This window comes from Plectropomus leopardus, chromosome 8, assembly GCF_008729295.1.
Source record: "Plectropomus leopardus isolate mb chromosome 8, YSFRI_Pleo_2.0, whole genome shotgun sequence".
In the NCBI taxonomy this organism is placed as follows: domain Eukaryota; kingdom Metazoa; phylum Chordata; class Actinopteri; order Perciformes; family Serranidae; genus Plectropomus; species Plectropomus leopardus.
The window spans coordinates 23,801,478-23,818,956 of NC_056470.1; the positions used below are offsets into that span (position 1 = coordinate 23,801,478).

Here is a 17,479-nt window from a genome sequence, read left to right on the forward strand (position 1 = left end):
GCAGAAATTTTAAGAAAACTGTACAGGAAGCAGTGTGGTACCTGCTTCTTATTTACAAATGATCATATTACAGCCAAACAGAGCACTAAAATATGCTTATAAACACAAATAGGCAATACAGTCAGAGTCTTGGTTTATATTTCATCAGCGCTGCGTAGTTTTACAGATTTTTCAGTCTGAGTTTTAGGGACAGCTCTCTTGATCTGCTTTGTGTCTCTGGTTGCTGGTGTTGTGTCAAACAAGAATTGGACAACTCTGAGAATTGGATGCAGTGTGAGGCAGGTCCCAGTTCATTCTTCTGAAAGTTGCTCAGTGGGGCAAAAAGCCCCCAAAAGGTTGATTTCCAAGATATAAAATTACCCCGATCTTCTGTATTGTGGAGCCTGATGAAAAAGCGTAGTAGAGACTTACGTCAGCCAAATGCAGCCTAGTGGCTAACTTCTGCTGGTTGAACAGTTAACTTCTGGTTTGGCGCTCTGATGATTTTTATTGTGCAGCTCTTCTCGATCAAATCCTGATAGTTAAACAAGTAATTTCACATTTCTTTCTTAATGTAAGTCAATGTGAAAAAGTGTTTTTGGGCCCAAAGGCATCATTTGATGAATCCAGATGGTGAAATTCCACTTTTGGCGACTATGTAAAATTGGCTGCCTGGTGCTGTGCCTGGGGGGTTGGTATTGAAATGTGTCAAATAGTGTTTCCCCCCTATTAATGTGAGTGCATATCACAGTGATTAAGGTTAGGGCTTAGGGTTTAGATCAGGTTGAGGTAGGGTGAAACAATCTTTGACACAACAATGGCATGTGAATATGTGTAAGTACAATCTGTAGTTTGAGCTGCAAAGCCAGCAGAAAGTTGAGCTGAGAGATGAGCATGGAGATTGGGGGGCTGGTGAGATGGAGAGAAGTTTACCGCAGTTCATTCACACACACTGCACACATTGTTACACCAAAAGCAGGCTGAAAATCAGCAAAGTATCGCATTAATATTTTAAATGTGATCGAGCCCTTAAGCTTGGAAAAACTATAACAGCAACGGTTACATAGTGTTGCTCTGATGTGGCCGCTGAGTCTTTCAATAAACCAAACGAAGGTGAGTGATGAAACGCTCACAGGAATGTCTGCTTTCATCTCGTAGGTTCTCAGCACTGTCACCACCCCCCTCCCCCCCTCACTCCATTTACCCATGACCCATCACGGCCCATTAAGAAGTCCTAATCATGTGCTCTAATGTTCCTCAGACCTGGTTATTGTCTGAGACAGATCACCAGAAAAGCTCCTTAACAAGAGCGGTTGACGAAGTATGACTCAGCTCTGCCCATGTGTTGGTCCGCGACTTCAACATCTGCACAGGGTCCAGCTTGTGAAAACTCTTTCCGTCCAATTAACGACATTCCTTAATTCTGTCTCAGCCACATTCCTAGTCACCCCTGGCTGAGCTGAGCCCACAAGCTCCCCCTCAGCTGTTTGCGGAAACGACACGAAAGCTCTTTGACCCTATTGCTTTGCATTAGGCTGGTACCTTTTACAGCATTAAAAACCATTCTGCCGGAGGGGTGTTTCATTTTGGGCGTGCTTAAAGAACTCCTTGTTTCCTCCCCAGATGAAGGCACTGTTTTAGCCCCAGCTGAGTGTGCAGTAATTAGTTTTTGGATACCAGATGCACAACATTGGTTGGGACGGTGTGTGTGTTTGTGTATTCGATGATTGTAGGTTTGACTGAGGTGTTTGACTTTGTCAGCAGATCAGCGCAAGTGGTCTAGTGATTTCATGTGTTTACTAAGATGAACGCATACCCTGTGATTATGCGCTATATGTGTGTGTTCTCTCAGCGTGTGTGTTATATTTCTGTGACCTTGGGCAACATACTCTGCTTTTTAGCATCCTTTATCGTTTGTGTATGTATCTGTGTGTGTGTGTGTGTGTGTGTGTGTGTGTGTGTGTGTGTGTGGCAGTGTCCGTGTGTGTGTGTGTGTGTGCCCCGAGGATAGAGCTGTTACAGAGGTTAATGGTGCTGTTAGTGTGTGTAATGTGATTCTGACTGTGAGTTTGGCTCTGACTAAACACAGGGGAACAGTGGTTGAGATTAAGTTAGGGCCTCTTTTACCGTCTTTCAGAAGGGCCCTCAGTGAAGTAATTTGTAATTACATGCATTTTTTGATGAAGTCTCTCCCTTCCCATTATGGCCGACTTCCATTTTCTGCCCCTCGCAGTGACTGCCTTTATCTCACTCACTCTCTTCCAATTTTGCTCCTTCCATCAGTCGGTCCGCCCCTCCACTTCTCAGTTCATCGCTTCATTGTCTCCTCCTGTGCTCGGTCTCAAATATCAAAGAGGTCCTTTGATTCATTTTGCAAACAAACAGACTTTATCTCTTTCTGGCTCTTGTCCTCCCTCTCCTGCCCCACCTCCATCCGTCTTTATTCTCTCTCCTTTACACCCAGGTACACACACAAACACACACACACACCTTGAGAATGAGCGTGCAGCAGCTGAGCACTCCTTGGTTGAATAGGGTCTTTCATCTGCAGGCAGATAGACAGAGAATAGAGTCAGAGCGACCTGCCAGTACAGCAGGTGTTTTGTTGGTTGACCTGGTGGCGCACTGTTCCACAGCTCTCCTCTCTCCTCCTCCTCCTCCTCTATGCTCCTATTCTGCTCCCTGTCCAGGTGTGTGGGCTGCTGTTTACTCGCTCCTCGCTGTGTCACTCAGCGGATGTGTTTGTAGTCACTGTGGTGTGGGGTGAAGACATGGCACAGCTGCTTACTATATCTAAGGCAGAAGTGTGTGTGTGTGTGTGTGTGTGTGTGTGTGGATGGGTGGGTGGTGTTATTTAACAACAGTGATATTTCAAGGTTGAGATAATGCCTCTCATCACAGGTTAAGCCAATGGTTTACTAAGCTTCTGTCTGCTCACTTGTTTAACATTAACCAGCAGAGTCTTTGTGGGTGGTGATGGTTTCGAGTGTGTGTGCGCATGAGAGAGAGGGTGTTTGTGTGTTCACCGGATGGAGAAGTGACACAGCCCGTGCTTGTCACCAGATGCCGGTCAGTTTGCCAGTTCCTCTGGACGGCAGGATGTCTCCATTGAAGGGAGACCCGACAAATCGCAGAAATAAGAGCTTTCACTGTCTGCGTGACAGGAAGTCTCACTCAGCACAGTTTTGTTTCTCTACACAGCTCTGTGTGTGTGTGTGTGTGTGTGTGTGTGTGTGTGTGTGTGTTAGTGTATGTTTGTGCGTACGTGAGAACATGTCACCAATTTTATTATCTAGAACTGCAGGAAGGCCAGCATAGAGATAAATCACAGCTCGCAGAAACGAGATTAGGCACACCGCTTGAACAAAGGGCCTCCTAAAATATGTTTGAGGGTTGAAAAATATTTTTGAAATAAAAGATGGCAACATTTGTAATTAATAACATACAATTAACTAAACCTGGAAGCTTTAAGACATTAATTCATTTCAGTTTTCAGTGCTGTCTTGTGTATCTCAGACAGCAATGGCATCTCAAAAAGGGGGTGGGGTGGGGGGATGTTATGGCCAACCTCATACAATTCCTGCCCCCCCCCCCACTGGCCCCTCTGCCCAAAATGCAATTCGAGGCTGGCATTACTGTCTTCAAAATTGGCACACATAATTTTTTAAGCCAGATCAAAGGTAGTGGTGTTTTGTGAAATAAGACAATGTAAGGCATTCATTGGTACCAGTCATGTTGGTGGAGCTTGTCAGAAAGGGGGCTTAATAGCGCTCTAAATTTAGGCAAAATTTGGGTGAGGGAACATATGGCATGGCCATTTTTAAAGATATCTTTATGAAAATGGATTCTATGGGCACCCACACGTTTTCACTCAACTTAAGAAGGCTTACCAGAAAATGTTATGTTCCTTACAATCAATGTACTCTTTCAAATTAAAGTGGTATATTTGTCTTGGTAAAAGGACAATGAACCTATTTGAAGAACAATGAATTCCCTTAAAGCTGCTTCCATTCCACCGTACAGTAACCACCCTGACAATTGTCTGCTTGCAAAAGCATTCCCCCCAAAAGCATTTTTAAAAGCATCTTGCTGCCATTAGGATTCATGGCTGGGATGACAGACAGGTGCTTCGTTGAACACTCGCACTCGAAGTGCAATCTAGTTTGTACTGTCACAAGATAATGGAAATCACTTAAATTACTAAAGATTTCATATATTCAATTTATTAGTTATCTGAAGTTTGGTGGAAATGTTATCCCATGCCCAGCTCTTCTTCTGGTTGGTCTTAGGCCGGAGATATACTTGCTGTTAAACCTTGCGTGCTCCTCTGGCTACATCATGAACCTTTTTGTTATATATACTTGCCACATGTGACTGGAGGATACCTCTGGAGGGCACATAACAGAGCTCAGGTGGTTTACAAATACTGGATGTGTGGGATGTAAGCAACAGACATGATGCCACTCGAGTAGGTGACTAACATGTTAATTCTGAAATCATGGCAGAAAAGACGGGAGCAGTGACGACGTTGGTGGTACGTTAGACCTCTAAATCAAGCCCGCTGGGACAACGGGGAGTATGTGTCTTTTGAGCTGCCAGTGTGAGAGATTGATGATGAAAAGCACCAATAGTATTTGTATGTCTGCTATGGTTCTACAACGCCCCTTCTGTTTGTTTACATACTGCATTTCTTGTCCATGTTGCATTAATTTTTTAGGATGCACACAGGCAATGCGCCCAGCCAACACGCCAAACCGACGCAGGGGATGCTTGGCATCCATCATGCACATGTGTAGGCTACGCGCAGTTAATAGCAAGTATATCTGCGAGTTGCCAGTGCCGTAACTTCGGCTGTTCAGACACCAACATTATCAGCTCCTCCATTTTGTCTTCAAAAAGATTCGACTTGCTATTTGATTGCCCAAAACCAGACGGCAACCGCCTGAACTTCAGCATGGTTAACTTAGTGCAGCAGAGCAACATTTGTGCATGTGCGAATGGGCTCTTAACATGTACAGAGTGGCCCCAACTCGCTTCCCCTATGAAACATTTCTGGGGATGCCACTGTCAGTCAGATTCAGAGGAGCCATTGTTTCCATATAAAAGAATGTTTCTTACCTTTCGAAATTGCTGTAGTGCTTTGTTGCTTCAAAGTTAGAGGGATGATCATGATGTGAATTGCTGGCAGACGTTGCCTGCCATAAACATGTGGAGGAAGTGAATAAAAAAAACTAAAGTCTGTTACCTCTGAGGTGTTGCTGAGCAAAGCGCCTGCCCTGGCATTTGAACTGAGCTGCTTGATCAACATAAAATGACTGCGGTTACATCGAGCATTTCTCAGTCCCTCAGTTGTCATAACGTCAATCGAAATGTTGTTCTGCTTGACTTTTCTGAGTTGCATTAACATTGACAAAACACTGACTGCAACATCTGCCCCTGTGTCCTCTTCTCTGATGTCTCTTTCACAGCTGACCTTCTTGGCGAACATGACCTTGGCCAATCAGTGGACACTGAAGCTGCCCGCCAGCGAAGCCGTCCACCACATCATGACCTTCGACCCCAATGACAGAAGCTTCCTTTATGTCATGACCTCTCACCATGTAAGGATGTGACTGGAGATGTCTGTTTATTCTCCCTACCTCTGTCACTGATTTATTCATGTCGGCGCAGAAGAAGAATCATAATAGCGACAATCAGACCTCATTTTGCATCCAGTGAATACTCCTCACCTCAATTTAGCTGAACACTCACATATTGTGGCGACAATAGCCACGTGTGCAGACCTTCAATAGGTTTCGGTGCCACATTTCTAAACCAGTACGTTCCATAACAGTCTTGCTTATGACAGGATGTGGCTGCACCGCCAGCAGATCTGTAGAGTGCAAAATGCACCTGAATGTTAGTTTAACCAGCTTTCCCACAGCCCAAGGTGAACTCTTTAGATTGTTTGTTTTGTCTGCTGAAACCCAAAGATAATCAATTTATGAAACAGAGAAAATTCTCAAAGTTAAGGAGCTGGAATCAGGAACCGTTGGTATTCTGACATGATAAATAATGAGCTGATTATCCAAATTGTTTAGCAATTTTCTGTTTTTGTATCAGCTCTAGTTCCTGCATAAATATTGAAAAATCAGTTGCTTTCATCTGATATATATCTGAGTGTTTAAAAATGATGTCTGTGTTTGTGCTGTGCAGATGCTCAGGGTGAAAGTGGCAGACTGTGACCACTGGCGGAGCTGCGGCGACTGTTTGGGGGCAGGCGACGCCCACTGTGGCTGGTGCACGCTGGAGAATCGGTGAGAAATGCACACTGTTTGTTTCTTAGTGTGTTTGTTCTCCATCTGTCCAGTTAACTGTCCCCTTTAAGACTCTCCTCTGCTGCCAGTAAAACATAAAATTCAATCAAATGATTATATTGTTGTCACGCACGTTGCCACATGCTGTTTTAAAGTCATCTGTTTAGAATTTGTGGAAATGTCTGCTGTCTCAGATGGCACAATAAAACGATGTGAGCTTGTCGTTTTGATACTTTCAGCGCTCCAATCGATAAAACCACTGAGGCTCGTTTGCTGGTTTTCATCATCCTCATTCTCAATTTGAAAATGTCGCTCGGCTGAATGAGCCTTGGCAGTAAGGGAGTGCGTTTTTGGGTTGGAAGGCTGTTGTTGGATTGAGCAGGATTGATTTGCTTTTCATTAGGCCGCAGACTAGGGAGTAACATCATTGTTCGGAGCGGCCCCCTGGTTCTGTGGTGGTTTGGGGAGAGATTGACAGGCTGGGAGCGCCCAGCGAGGAGTGACTTGGCTGAAGTGTTACTGTGAATGAGGAGCGAGAGTACACTGTGATTAATGTGGCTCTGTCAGGACAGGCTCCCTGGCTCTGTGCTCGCTGGCTTTCAGGGAGAATATGTGTGGTGTCGAGCTTCTGTTTGTTTGTGTGTATTGTTGTCTGCGTGTGTGTGTGCGTGTGGAGTTGGTTTGGTTGCTGGGTGATTAAAGCAGATCAGACGAGATAGTGAATTTTGTGATGATTTGCGCTGCAGCTCTGGAGGCTCTGGCATTGCCAGGGGCCATTCAGAGCTGAAAGAGTGGAACTGATGAGAGTTGTGTGTTTATGTGTGTGTATGTGTGTGTGGTCAGACTGTCTTGCTGTCATCTCCCTGTCTCCTCTTCTTATTTATCTATCTGTCGTCTCTTTATCCCAGTCCCTTTCGCGCTTCACTGCATTTTTTTTACCCTTGTGATTCTCTCTCTGTCTTCGGCTTTCCTTTTTTTTTCCTCCTTTCTTGCCCTCGTATTTTCCAGTAGCTTTGAGAATTTAGTTATCCCTCCTTCAACCTCCCTCTCTGTCTCCCTAGTCCTCTTCTCCTCCTCCCCCAGTGCCCTTGTCCTCCTCTCTATCCCTCTACAAAGGAGCGTTGATTGTGATGATGGTGGTGGGAGGGAGAGTGCACACTGGCTCTTTTGACAAGGAAATGTCAAAGTGTGTAAGCCTGTGTGTAAGTGTCAGCGTGAGTGTGTGTCGCTGTCTGGCTCTCAGAGGCCAGGGAGCTGATGTCATGTGTGTGTGTATGTGTTTGATGATGTGTGTTTGGCCAGTCATGCCAGCCGCTGGGCTGGCGCTGTGGCCTCAGAGCCCGGGGGATCAGGGGTTGATGTGTGGGGGTGGATGGGCTCCTCCAGCACCTCACTGTCTGACACAACTACACACACTGAGCAAAGGGGCGGGGGAAAAAGGACCACAAGAGAACTATCTCACAATCCGTGAAGCCACTGTCTTTGTGGTTGCCGGTTTGACTTTATGCATTGCTCTGCTGACGTCTCCCAGCACGTCTGCATGGAGAGCGAGCATGAAAACATGTCTGTTCGCTTGTTGGAGTCAGCATTGTTGTCTGAAAAAGAGAGCATTAGTTTTTTCACCAGAGATAAAGGCGAGTCCTTGATCACGCTTTTCGTGTCGAAGCCGGCTTAATCTGCCACATGTCACAAGAAAGCACTTAAGCATCTTTATTTGAATCAAATTATGCGTCATGTGCAGTCTTTGCTATTCACAAATTATCATGCTTATCTCACAGTGGCTTTGTGTGAGTCGCATGTCTGTTTCTGCATGTGCAGTTAGTGGCTCATATGTCCTCTGGCTGTTTAACAGTCTCACTGGTTTCCCACCTTATCTGTCTTACAGGCACTCAGGAGGTGATGCGTTTTCTCAGGTCATATTTTAACTGCATATGTTGACTGTTTATTTTAAGAGGCTGTTTGGAAAGTTATAAAGCCTGCATGCTGTCGTGAAGCAGGTGTGTAGTGTGTGTGTGTGTGTGTGTGTGTGTGTGTGTGTGTGTGTGTGTGTGCTGTATGTCTGTTGTATGTATATTAGTTGTTCCAGCCTTTTAGAGAAGAGAGAAGTGCTTTGAATTAATTCCTTCTCACTGCTGCTTTTGATCAAAGTGCTGTGTGGTTTAGCAGGCAAGTCATGAATGCATTTAAAGGAAAAAATAGATACAATAGAAAAAGGAAAAAGATATCATGATGTGAGTTTTGCCAGCCAGTCGTTACAAATCACACAGCGTTTGTTGATCTGAGACTGCACGTCTTTTTCTTTTGAGATCAGAAGATGACGTTTCCTGGATGCCGGCTTCAGTTTATACCAAGTGGCATCTATGATGTATTCAGCGCTTAAAGATAAAATCTGAAGTTTACTTGTTAATCTAAATATATTCTTCTAGATGGAGAACAAGGAGGACATTTTGACCCATTGTAACCCACGAGGAAGTTATGTTTTACTCCATGATTTCAAAATGGAATGTAAATAAATCTCAAAACACATGACATGAACTGTTTAGTTGTCACAATGTTTGTTTGATCTCAGAGATAGGCCTGGGATATCGAACCTTGATACTATTTGAGTGCTGACCAAAGTGTGTCTGTGGCATTGAAAATCCAAAATACTCAAGAAGTGAAAGTTAGCATCAAGGGCTTTGTCAGATATGCCACATCACACATGTCTTGGTTTAAGTCACTTTGCTTATTTTACATTATTTTATTTCAGCAAAGCCCTGCCATGCCAAAAGATTGGCGTGTTTTGTTAAATGAAACTGATTTTAGAAAAGTACAAGACTGAGCAGCAGTAGCTCAGTCCTAGGGGACATGGCTTGGGATCCAGAGGATCTCTCGTTCAGGTCCCCGTATGTGCCAAGTATGGAGTGTGAACTGGCAGCGGATGAGGTGCAGGTTGCCGCAAGGCACCAAACACCCAAACTGCTCCAGGGATGACGTACTTTGACTGACTCAGTGCAACCCCAGAAAAAATGTTGGCTTTGAATGTTTCTAAAAACCATGGATATGTTACATTTGCATGTGTGTATGTAGCTAGTCGCTGTGGTTAACATTTGGTTAGGTTTGGGCACAAAATCCACTCGATTATGGGTAGGAAAAGATCATGTTTTGGCTTAAAATACTCAGTTTGGGGTCAGTCCCAGCAAGTGAAGCAGCTACTTTTTATGCTTAAACAGCCACAAAAAAAAAACATTTGGTGCCTAAAAGGCCACTGGAAAAACAGCAACATATTGATAAATAACAGCCAGTTTTGTGGTTTTTTGTTTGTTTCATGGTTCTCTGGCCAGAAAAGCGGTCTGCAGTTGTCTGCAACTTGCCAGACCTTTTGCCACTTTGTCATTTGGACAGAGAGGGCAGGGTGAAAAGCCATCCAACTTTGCCACCACCTCCAGATGACAAAGTCAGCTCACATATTCTGTCACTTTATAAACATTGATATGATACGTTTGAAACGCGTAACATAGGCCTATTCGTATTTGGACTGGCCGCACAGTGCCAACTTTTCCATCTGGCAACCGGACTGCCCTGCCCTACCCCTCTGAAAAAATGCATGTGTGGTATGTGTGTCTGTGTGTGTAGATGTGTAAAAGAAGGGATATGCAAAATGATACATTTCAACAGCCTCATAGGAATTTGCCTTTTATTTAAAAAAATGCGTTTGTTGATTGATGAACAAAGCATCTTCCTCTTACTTTCTTTCTTTCTGAAGACTATAGGGTCAACAGCCATAAATGCTAACATTCTCACAGAGCCAATGTTTACATTTATGTTTACATGCTAATGTTTGTCGTGTAACTCTAATGTTAACCATTTTGGTGTGAATGTTAGTTTTGCAGGAAATCAGTCATAAACACTGAGTCTTTACCTGATGCTGGTGCTTGACTGGTCAGGAGACCAAAATCATTAGAATTTATCCTTTGGGGATCATAAATGTCTGTACAACATATCGTGCCAATCCATTCAGTAGTTGGTGAGATATATCAGTCTGGATTTAAGTGTTGAACTGACAAACTGTCAAGTGTTTATTCCTCAAAGTAATGTAATAAAAAAGAACCATTTTGGTATTCTCAGGAAACTCAGTATCATACTGACAGCAGCAATATCCAGTTTTACTCACATAACAACTTTCAAAATGAAAATTAGATCAATAGCTAAACAAGTTTCCTGTGTATTAGACTGTTTACCTGTTTTATCGTGAGTTTTCTGTTCAGTGTTTATTAGTTTGTTTGTGTTTAGAGGATTTTTTTGTCGTTGCAGAGCCACTCCGGTCTATTTTTAGTTCAGCCGCTGACCTCATGGCCCCTTTCAGTCCCTCAGTGCCAATGGGACTGAGAATCTGGACATTCGCTTTCCGGATACTCACACTCAGAGGCGTGCGGGCACACAGACACATGCTTTACTTAAAAACAACCATGAAAGCGTGATAGGGAAGTGGGATGTGCCAAACTCATTATGTGGCATGTTAGGACGTTGCTAAATGGGGCCTGTTTGGTTTCTCCATAATCTGAGGTCACTTTGTCCTTCCAGTCTGCACTGCACATGAACTGAGCTCTGTGCCAACGGCCAGTGAAGTTCATTAGTGAAGCAGAGAGTACGAGGCCACCTTGCTTGTTGAATGCCCTCTTACAATTCTTCTGTCCCAGACATTCATTATACTCACAGATAGGCGCAAACACACTGTACTCTCTGTGCGCGCCCTCACAGACACACACATTCACGGACGCACTGTTTGGTTCACACAGATTAAGAATCAGCAGTATTTGTTATTCAACTATCGGTAACTGGCCCCTGATCTTAGTGCCTGCAAGATAGGTTGCCATAGCAATGAGTGTGACCTAGAGTCAAGTAGTCTCTTGTGTTGAGCCAGACGAGCTGACAGCCGAGGTCTGAATGTGACGTTAGGAGACCAGAGCACCTCGTAAATCTGTGGGAAGCAGACCATGAAACCCAGCGGTGAGAATTTGTCAAGTCCAGGGATGAAATGAAAACACAAAAGTTCGTCGTCTCCTCACACAGGATAAAATGTTGACCTGGAGGCTCAGTCTGGTGGTTCAATGACTGATTGAGTCTCGATTACCAACTGTGGCTCTGACAAGCAATTACAATTCAATTCACTTAGATTCAATTTATTTGGCACATGAAATAACAGGAATACGATTTCGGGGAAATGAAATCTGTGAGTTCCTTCAATGTGTGTGTGTGTGTGTGTGTGTGTGTGTGTGTGTGTGTGTGTGTGTGTGTGTGTGTGTGTGTGTGTTGTGTGTGTTGGGGTGGGGGGGGGGGGTTACACACATAGTGACAGGGCTAACTGTTCGCATCACATTGCTAATGTTACAGTTATTGACGAGTTTAATGTCAGAGTCCAGCCATCTCTGCATCAGTGCAAGTTCGTTATTGTTAGTGGCTCAGTGCTGTTGTGTTAGCTCGTGCTAACTGGGCAGAGAAAGCAGGAGGAGAGTGGCTCATGGAGACGCTTCTTCAGCGCTGCATCAAGCAGCAGCAACATGTGAATGTTGGAAATCAACTCTTGCTCATAAACACTGAGACAGCAACACAACTACTTTTTTTTGCAATTTTGTTGCACAAAATAAAAGCCTATTAACATTGCAACATGCATTATAATATTTTAGAAAAGTTGTTGTGAAATCAGGCCTTACAGGCCACAGCAGCTCCAAAAACAGCCTGTGAAATCCTGGACGGCCTGAGAAAGGGAGATAAGTATGAAAGGTGCACCGATCCACCCATCCATTAAACTCTGCTTCAGCTGTTTTTGCTTGCTGGATACCCATGGCCTCATAGCAAAGAATTTGTTTAGCTCACTTGCTACATAAAAGACAATCACAGTCTGATAATGCTGATGGAAAATATAACTCCAAAAATATTACGCCAACCCTTCAGCTGCAGCCAAATTTTTTCTGTGCAGGCGAACAAGGACATGTGTTGATGAATTTCTGGATTTCAGTCAGTGCAGTAAATCTCCAAATATCCATGTCTCTAATCTGCACCTAAATATATATAACAATAAATACCATACTGACTATTTTCTGTCTGTCACTTTTTTTAGATGCACCATCCAGAAAGAGTGTGCTCAGGGGCTGTTGGCTCGCTCCTGGATCAGCATGGGTGACGGCCCCTCACAGTGTCCGTCCATGACCCTGACACCTCCGGAGATCAGCATCGCCGCAGACATCAAGGTATCATTAACTCCCTCCATCGCACCCATTTCATACATCAAATAGTTTCTCCTCATCAAGTTATGTTTGTAATGGGGACACTATGTATTTTAAGCAGATGAAACACTATGTCTCATGACCACCTTTATAACCTGACACCTTTCACTATTATTATACACACTATTATTACTCTTCAGCTGATAAAGTCATGCCAAATCTGTTTGCTGCACCACCCCAGCCTCCCCCTCACAGTATGTGCTAAGCTTTTGGGAAAGTTGACTTGAAGCAGCTATAATCGATATTTTTTGTGCACTTACAACAATGTGACAGCAATGTGTACTGGCTCACTCTTGCTGCTCTAGCGTTAGTTTTTAAAAGGTTAAATGAGGTGTGCAAAGTTTGATCATGATGTGATGCACGTTCAGTGAAAAGGTGCCAATGAAACGTGTGTGATTGTGGTTGTTCACAGTTTGGAGCGTTAGTAATATGATCAGTTCTGCGCAAGCGTCTTCTTCAGTTCACAAACTGATCTGAAAACACAGTTCATCATTTGTTCTTTCACAGTTAGTCGAATCCTGAGACACTGAGAGGTTCATTTACATGTAACAATTTTGGTGGTGAATAGCAAACCAGCTGTGTGTGTGTGTTTGTGTGTGCGTGTGTGTGTGTGTGTAAAATGAGAACTTACCAGTGGCACAGCATGAGAGAGCATGCCATACACAGCTGTTTTCCTCTCTGATGCATGTGTGTGAGCTGTGACTTTAACCATTTAGTGACGGTGATTAACTTGTTTTGATATCCAGAGTTCCCATAGTCATCCTGTAAAAGTTGTAAAATTAGAAAAACTGTTTTCCAGGCCTTAAAATGGTTTGGAATCGTCAGAAATTTTTGATAAAGTTTTGAATATACAGTTTTTCTGCAATTTTTACCCTAAATTATGTTAATTAAAATCCCCAAACATGCCTATGAAATATGTTCATAGTATTTCTAATTTAAAATCTAGGGCTGGGTTGCGTGACAGTTGAAACGTCACTTGTGTCATATGATACTCATAGAGCAGACCACCATTGTGTCATTGCCAGAGGACATTGCCCCTTTTGGGGGAAAAAATCTGGATGTCACACAAGGGGAAAACAGGAAAATGGAAAAAAGCTGTTGGGAAGCAGATTAAATAAGGCTTTCATTCTGAGATTTGAGCCGCATAAGATGCGTGAATATTCGCTGTCAGTGTGTTAAATGTTTAAATGATGCTGGTACACTTACTACTGATGAGTAGATAACGTTAACTCGAGTGGGAGGATGCAGCAGTACAGTCTGACGTCTCCAGCTAAATCTCAGCCTAGCGCACAGTTTTACACAGAGACTGTGCTAGAGCCGCTACAAGGTTCCTTCTTTATGCCTCCTTTGCATTTGTACACAGAATCATATGAAAGCGGCATTATCCGACTCCCGTGTGCGATTATACACTGCATCCTGGCATTCCACAATCAAAAGAGGCGTTATGGGCAGGACATGTAATTCAACAGTGTCGGCCTCTAGTGTGACATATAACATATGAGGTGACAGCTCTTTCTAAATAATAACAATGGTCTAACATTTCAAACACAATCATTCACCTTCTCTGTCATATGGCAGCTGATCGCGTCCTCTAGTGGAATCGTAGGAGCTCCTGGACCTCTTTGTTTTATTTGCAAACATTGACGGCTGTTTTTTAAATTTTCTGCAGTGTGGTCGCCAAAATAAAATGTAAAAAAATGTAATCAAAACATATTACACAGACCTTGTTTCGGCGCTGTTACTATCTCGGCTCCTGGCTCAGAGGCGAGACTCTCCCCCTTTCTGTGATGGGATGTTGTACAGAGAGTGCTGAGGCAGCATGATAGTGTGACATTTCCGCCTCGAGCAGACAGTGTAAAAGTGACTTTAGCCTGATGATACTTGGTGTTGTAATCAAACATACATTTTGAATGAATCACCAGGTATCAAAATGTACATAGATTGTCCAGATAGTCCTACCCATTTTAAAGTCAAATTAAAGTCATGGAAATGCTGATAAGTATAGCAAAGTTCTGAAAAAGTATGGAAAATGTATTGGTAAAAATGTGAAGGAACCCTCCATTTTTCTGAGCTCTGTTTGGCCCCAGCAGGAAAAAGTTACCTCTGAATTTCCAGCTACAGCTCCAAAACACACCAAGGTAACGTTTCTGAGATTTACTGGGCCAAATTACCTTAATTATGATGGACACTGAGAAAACTAATCTCAGCCAACACCATCAGATCTAATTTAAGTTTGGAAAGAAGGGTTGAATCAAGAATAATACAGTTCTGAAGCCCCTTAGCCCTGTGTGTGCAGAGGGCCCAGATTGCCTAGATTTAAAAAAAAAAAAATTAAAATTTGGTGAATGGATTTGTGAAGCTGAAGTGTCCCGTATCTGATGATGCTATGTGGAAGATGACCCTAATCAGTACTCTGACACAAATCCATTTTAAACTTAATTTACCCAAAAATTTTCAGCCAAGAAATAATGTGTCTGCTCTATCAAACACTGCAGCGCTCTCAGGGAGCAGACTAGACTGTAAACTTCATAATTCAGGAAATCAATACAAAACTATTCCACGCCTTCTAACTCACAATAAAATTCAAAAGAAAAAAAAAGATTATTATTACACATTAATATTGCCTCATAAAATAACTGCGCCCTATTAAATTTTCCCTAACGCGCCTGGTTATGCAATTCAGCCATCGTGTAATTGGTTTGTGACATTTGTAAATCTGATCTCATAAAGGCTACAATATAATCGGATGTAATTATTTTTCATTATTTTGAATCCAGAGTGTGAGAGTTGAAATTGCAGGGTGCCTGTCCCGGTTTCACTCAGCCACAGGGCCAGTAAAAACAACTGTTTATGTCACTACATCCGCTCTGTCTCAGCACGTAGCTCAAAACGTCATCTCGGCGGTAATTTAATTCAATATTTTTTGGAGCACGTGTGCAGACTGTTTTTGTCTCTTGTATTATCTCTTGTCCAGCACCTATTTTTTTCATCTGGACATGCATGCTTTTGCAAATTTAGAGAGCTTACTCTTCAGTAGAGCGAGAGCACAAACTGCACACTGCTTTCTCTTCTGCTGGTCAGTAAGCACCGGACTTAACACGTCTTCGGATATATACAATGACTGTGCACTCTTTGGAACAGCTGTCTGGAGGAAATGATAGCATGCCTGGCCACGGCACTCTGCATCATATCTCTTTACTACTACACTGTATTTACTGTAACAGATAGTCATCTGATCTCATCAGGCTACAACATCATCTGATCTCATTCATATTTATTTTTAGGGTACTTGTTGTAATTCAGGGTGGGGTGAAAATATTGCTGTGTTTATGCCCTTTAGCAGCCACAGTTTATTTAGCAGCTCTTTATTCAATATTAGAAAGGCTGCATTTTCATCTTTTTGTTATGTTTGTTTGTTTTCAGATCTTAAAGGGGGAGGGTATTACATTCTTTTCAATGTCAAACAGATAAATATAGGCCAGGGTCTCGCTTTTTCATGATATGAAATGAAAGATTCAGCCCTCCTACCCACCCCAATAATTTTCATGCTTTGCCTAAGTCAATAGCAGCACAAAAATAAATCACTTAATATACCATCACTGTTAGTAAGCATGGTAGGAAAAAGATTTACTCTGCCCCAATACATATTATGTCAAATGCAGTATGCTAAGTATATCATGATGTTATTTTACATCTTGTTGCATTTTGCAGTATGCAAGCCAGCGTGCTTTTCTGGCTCTTCTGACCCGCAATCCTCTATGTTACGGAAGATACGTCACAACGACTGAGCCGAAATGAGAGCTCTATGTCAGCTGTTTAACTGCTGACAGAAGCCGCAGTGACATATGACAGCGTATTAAAGTGACTGATTACCAGTCAAATGGTAATAATAGGAATATTAATTATTTAAGTGAACAAAATAATTATAGAGAAATGCATATTTAGGCTAATCTTGGAATATAAATTGTTTGAATCCACAATTTATGCAGTTATTACTTGAGGGTTAAACTACATACATTGCAAAGTAACAAGAGCAGAGCTCCCGCGGTTGAGCTCCACTTGTGGCGAGCTCCGTGAATAGGGTTTTCTTTGATCTCCATGGTAACGGATAAATGAGCAAGAGGGTCAAGATTGAGAGCACAGTGTTAAGAAGAAGTAGTATATCCTGGTTATGCACATACTTCATGCATCAGTACTTTTAAAAAGGCAGCTGCAGTATCTACTAAAAGTAAAAAGAATTAGTGAGATTCATAACGCACCCTGAGAATAGCTTCTGGGAAAACAAAAACGCTATCCACTTCCTGTTTTGGTTGCGTAATGGTTGATGCACTTTTTTGTGCGGTAAATCAAGCCTTCATTTTCCTGGAAGTCGCATCCTGTGACAGACATTTCATTTTGCAAATAATTACTTCAAAATGACAAGTTAGAGCAAAAGAACTTTTCTGTTTCCACTTTAAACAATGAAAACAACTGCTGATGTGCAGTTGTGTCTCTGACTAAGATTCATAAATTGGCCAGATGTGCTTCAGTTTCACATCTAATGCTGTATCCCAAACCAACTGAACACAGTAAGTCTAAATTTGAGTTTTGAGTATGTTTAAAAAAGTGACAAAAATATGTGCAAAATGTCACTGTGCATACCAAATTTGCATGATTTTTAAGGGTGCTGATGGAGCTACTCACACCTGACAAAAAAATAGCAAATTTGTGACAGTGGCAAGACAGCTCCAAGAGTTTCTGTGAAATTAGAAAATGACACTGAATCATGAAAAAGTGGCTTGTCTTTTCTTAGACTTCAAATGCAGTAACTTCTCAAAGAAGAACTTTGTTTGCAGTCCATTGATGTCATTTCCTGTTAAAACAAAAAGTTAAAGTACAGTAATTTACTTATTCAAACAGTAAAAATAGTATTCTGTGGAGAATAGTGCACATAGCGTT

The 17,479-nt window shown here is 42.5% G+C and overlaps 1 protein-coding gene across 2 annotated transcripts in view; it reads left to right on the forward strand.

Moving 5' to 3' along the window:
• Positions 1-17,479, forward strand: part of plxnd1 (plexin D1) — a 93,202-nt gene that overhangs the window by 5,030 nt on the left and 70,693 nt on the right. For both annotated transcript variants that reach the window (XM_042491789.1, XM_042491788.1), the window contains exons 3-5: positions 5,448-5,579; positions 6,175-6,275; positions 12,376-12,505. In XM_042491789.1, the coding sequence (XP_042347723.1) occupies positions 5,448-5,579; positions 6,175-6,275; positions 12,376-12,505 (363 nt within the window). The remainder of the gene's footprint in view (positions 1-5,447; positions 5,580-6,174; positions 6,276-12,375; positions 12,506-17,479) is intronic.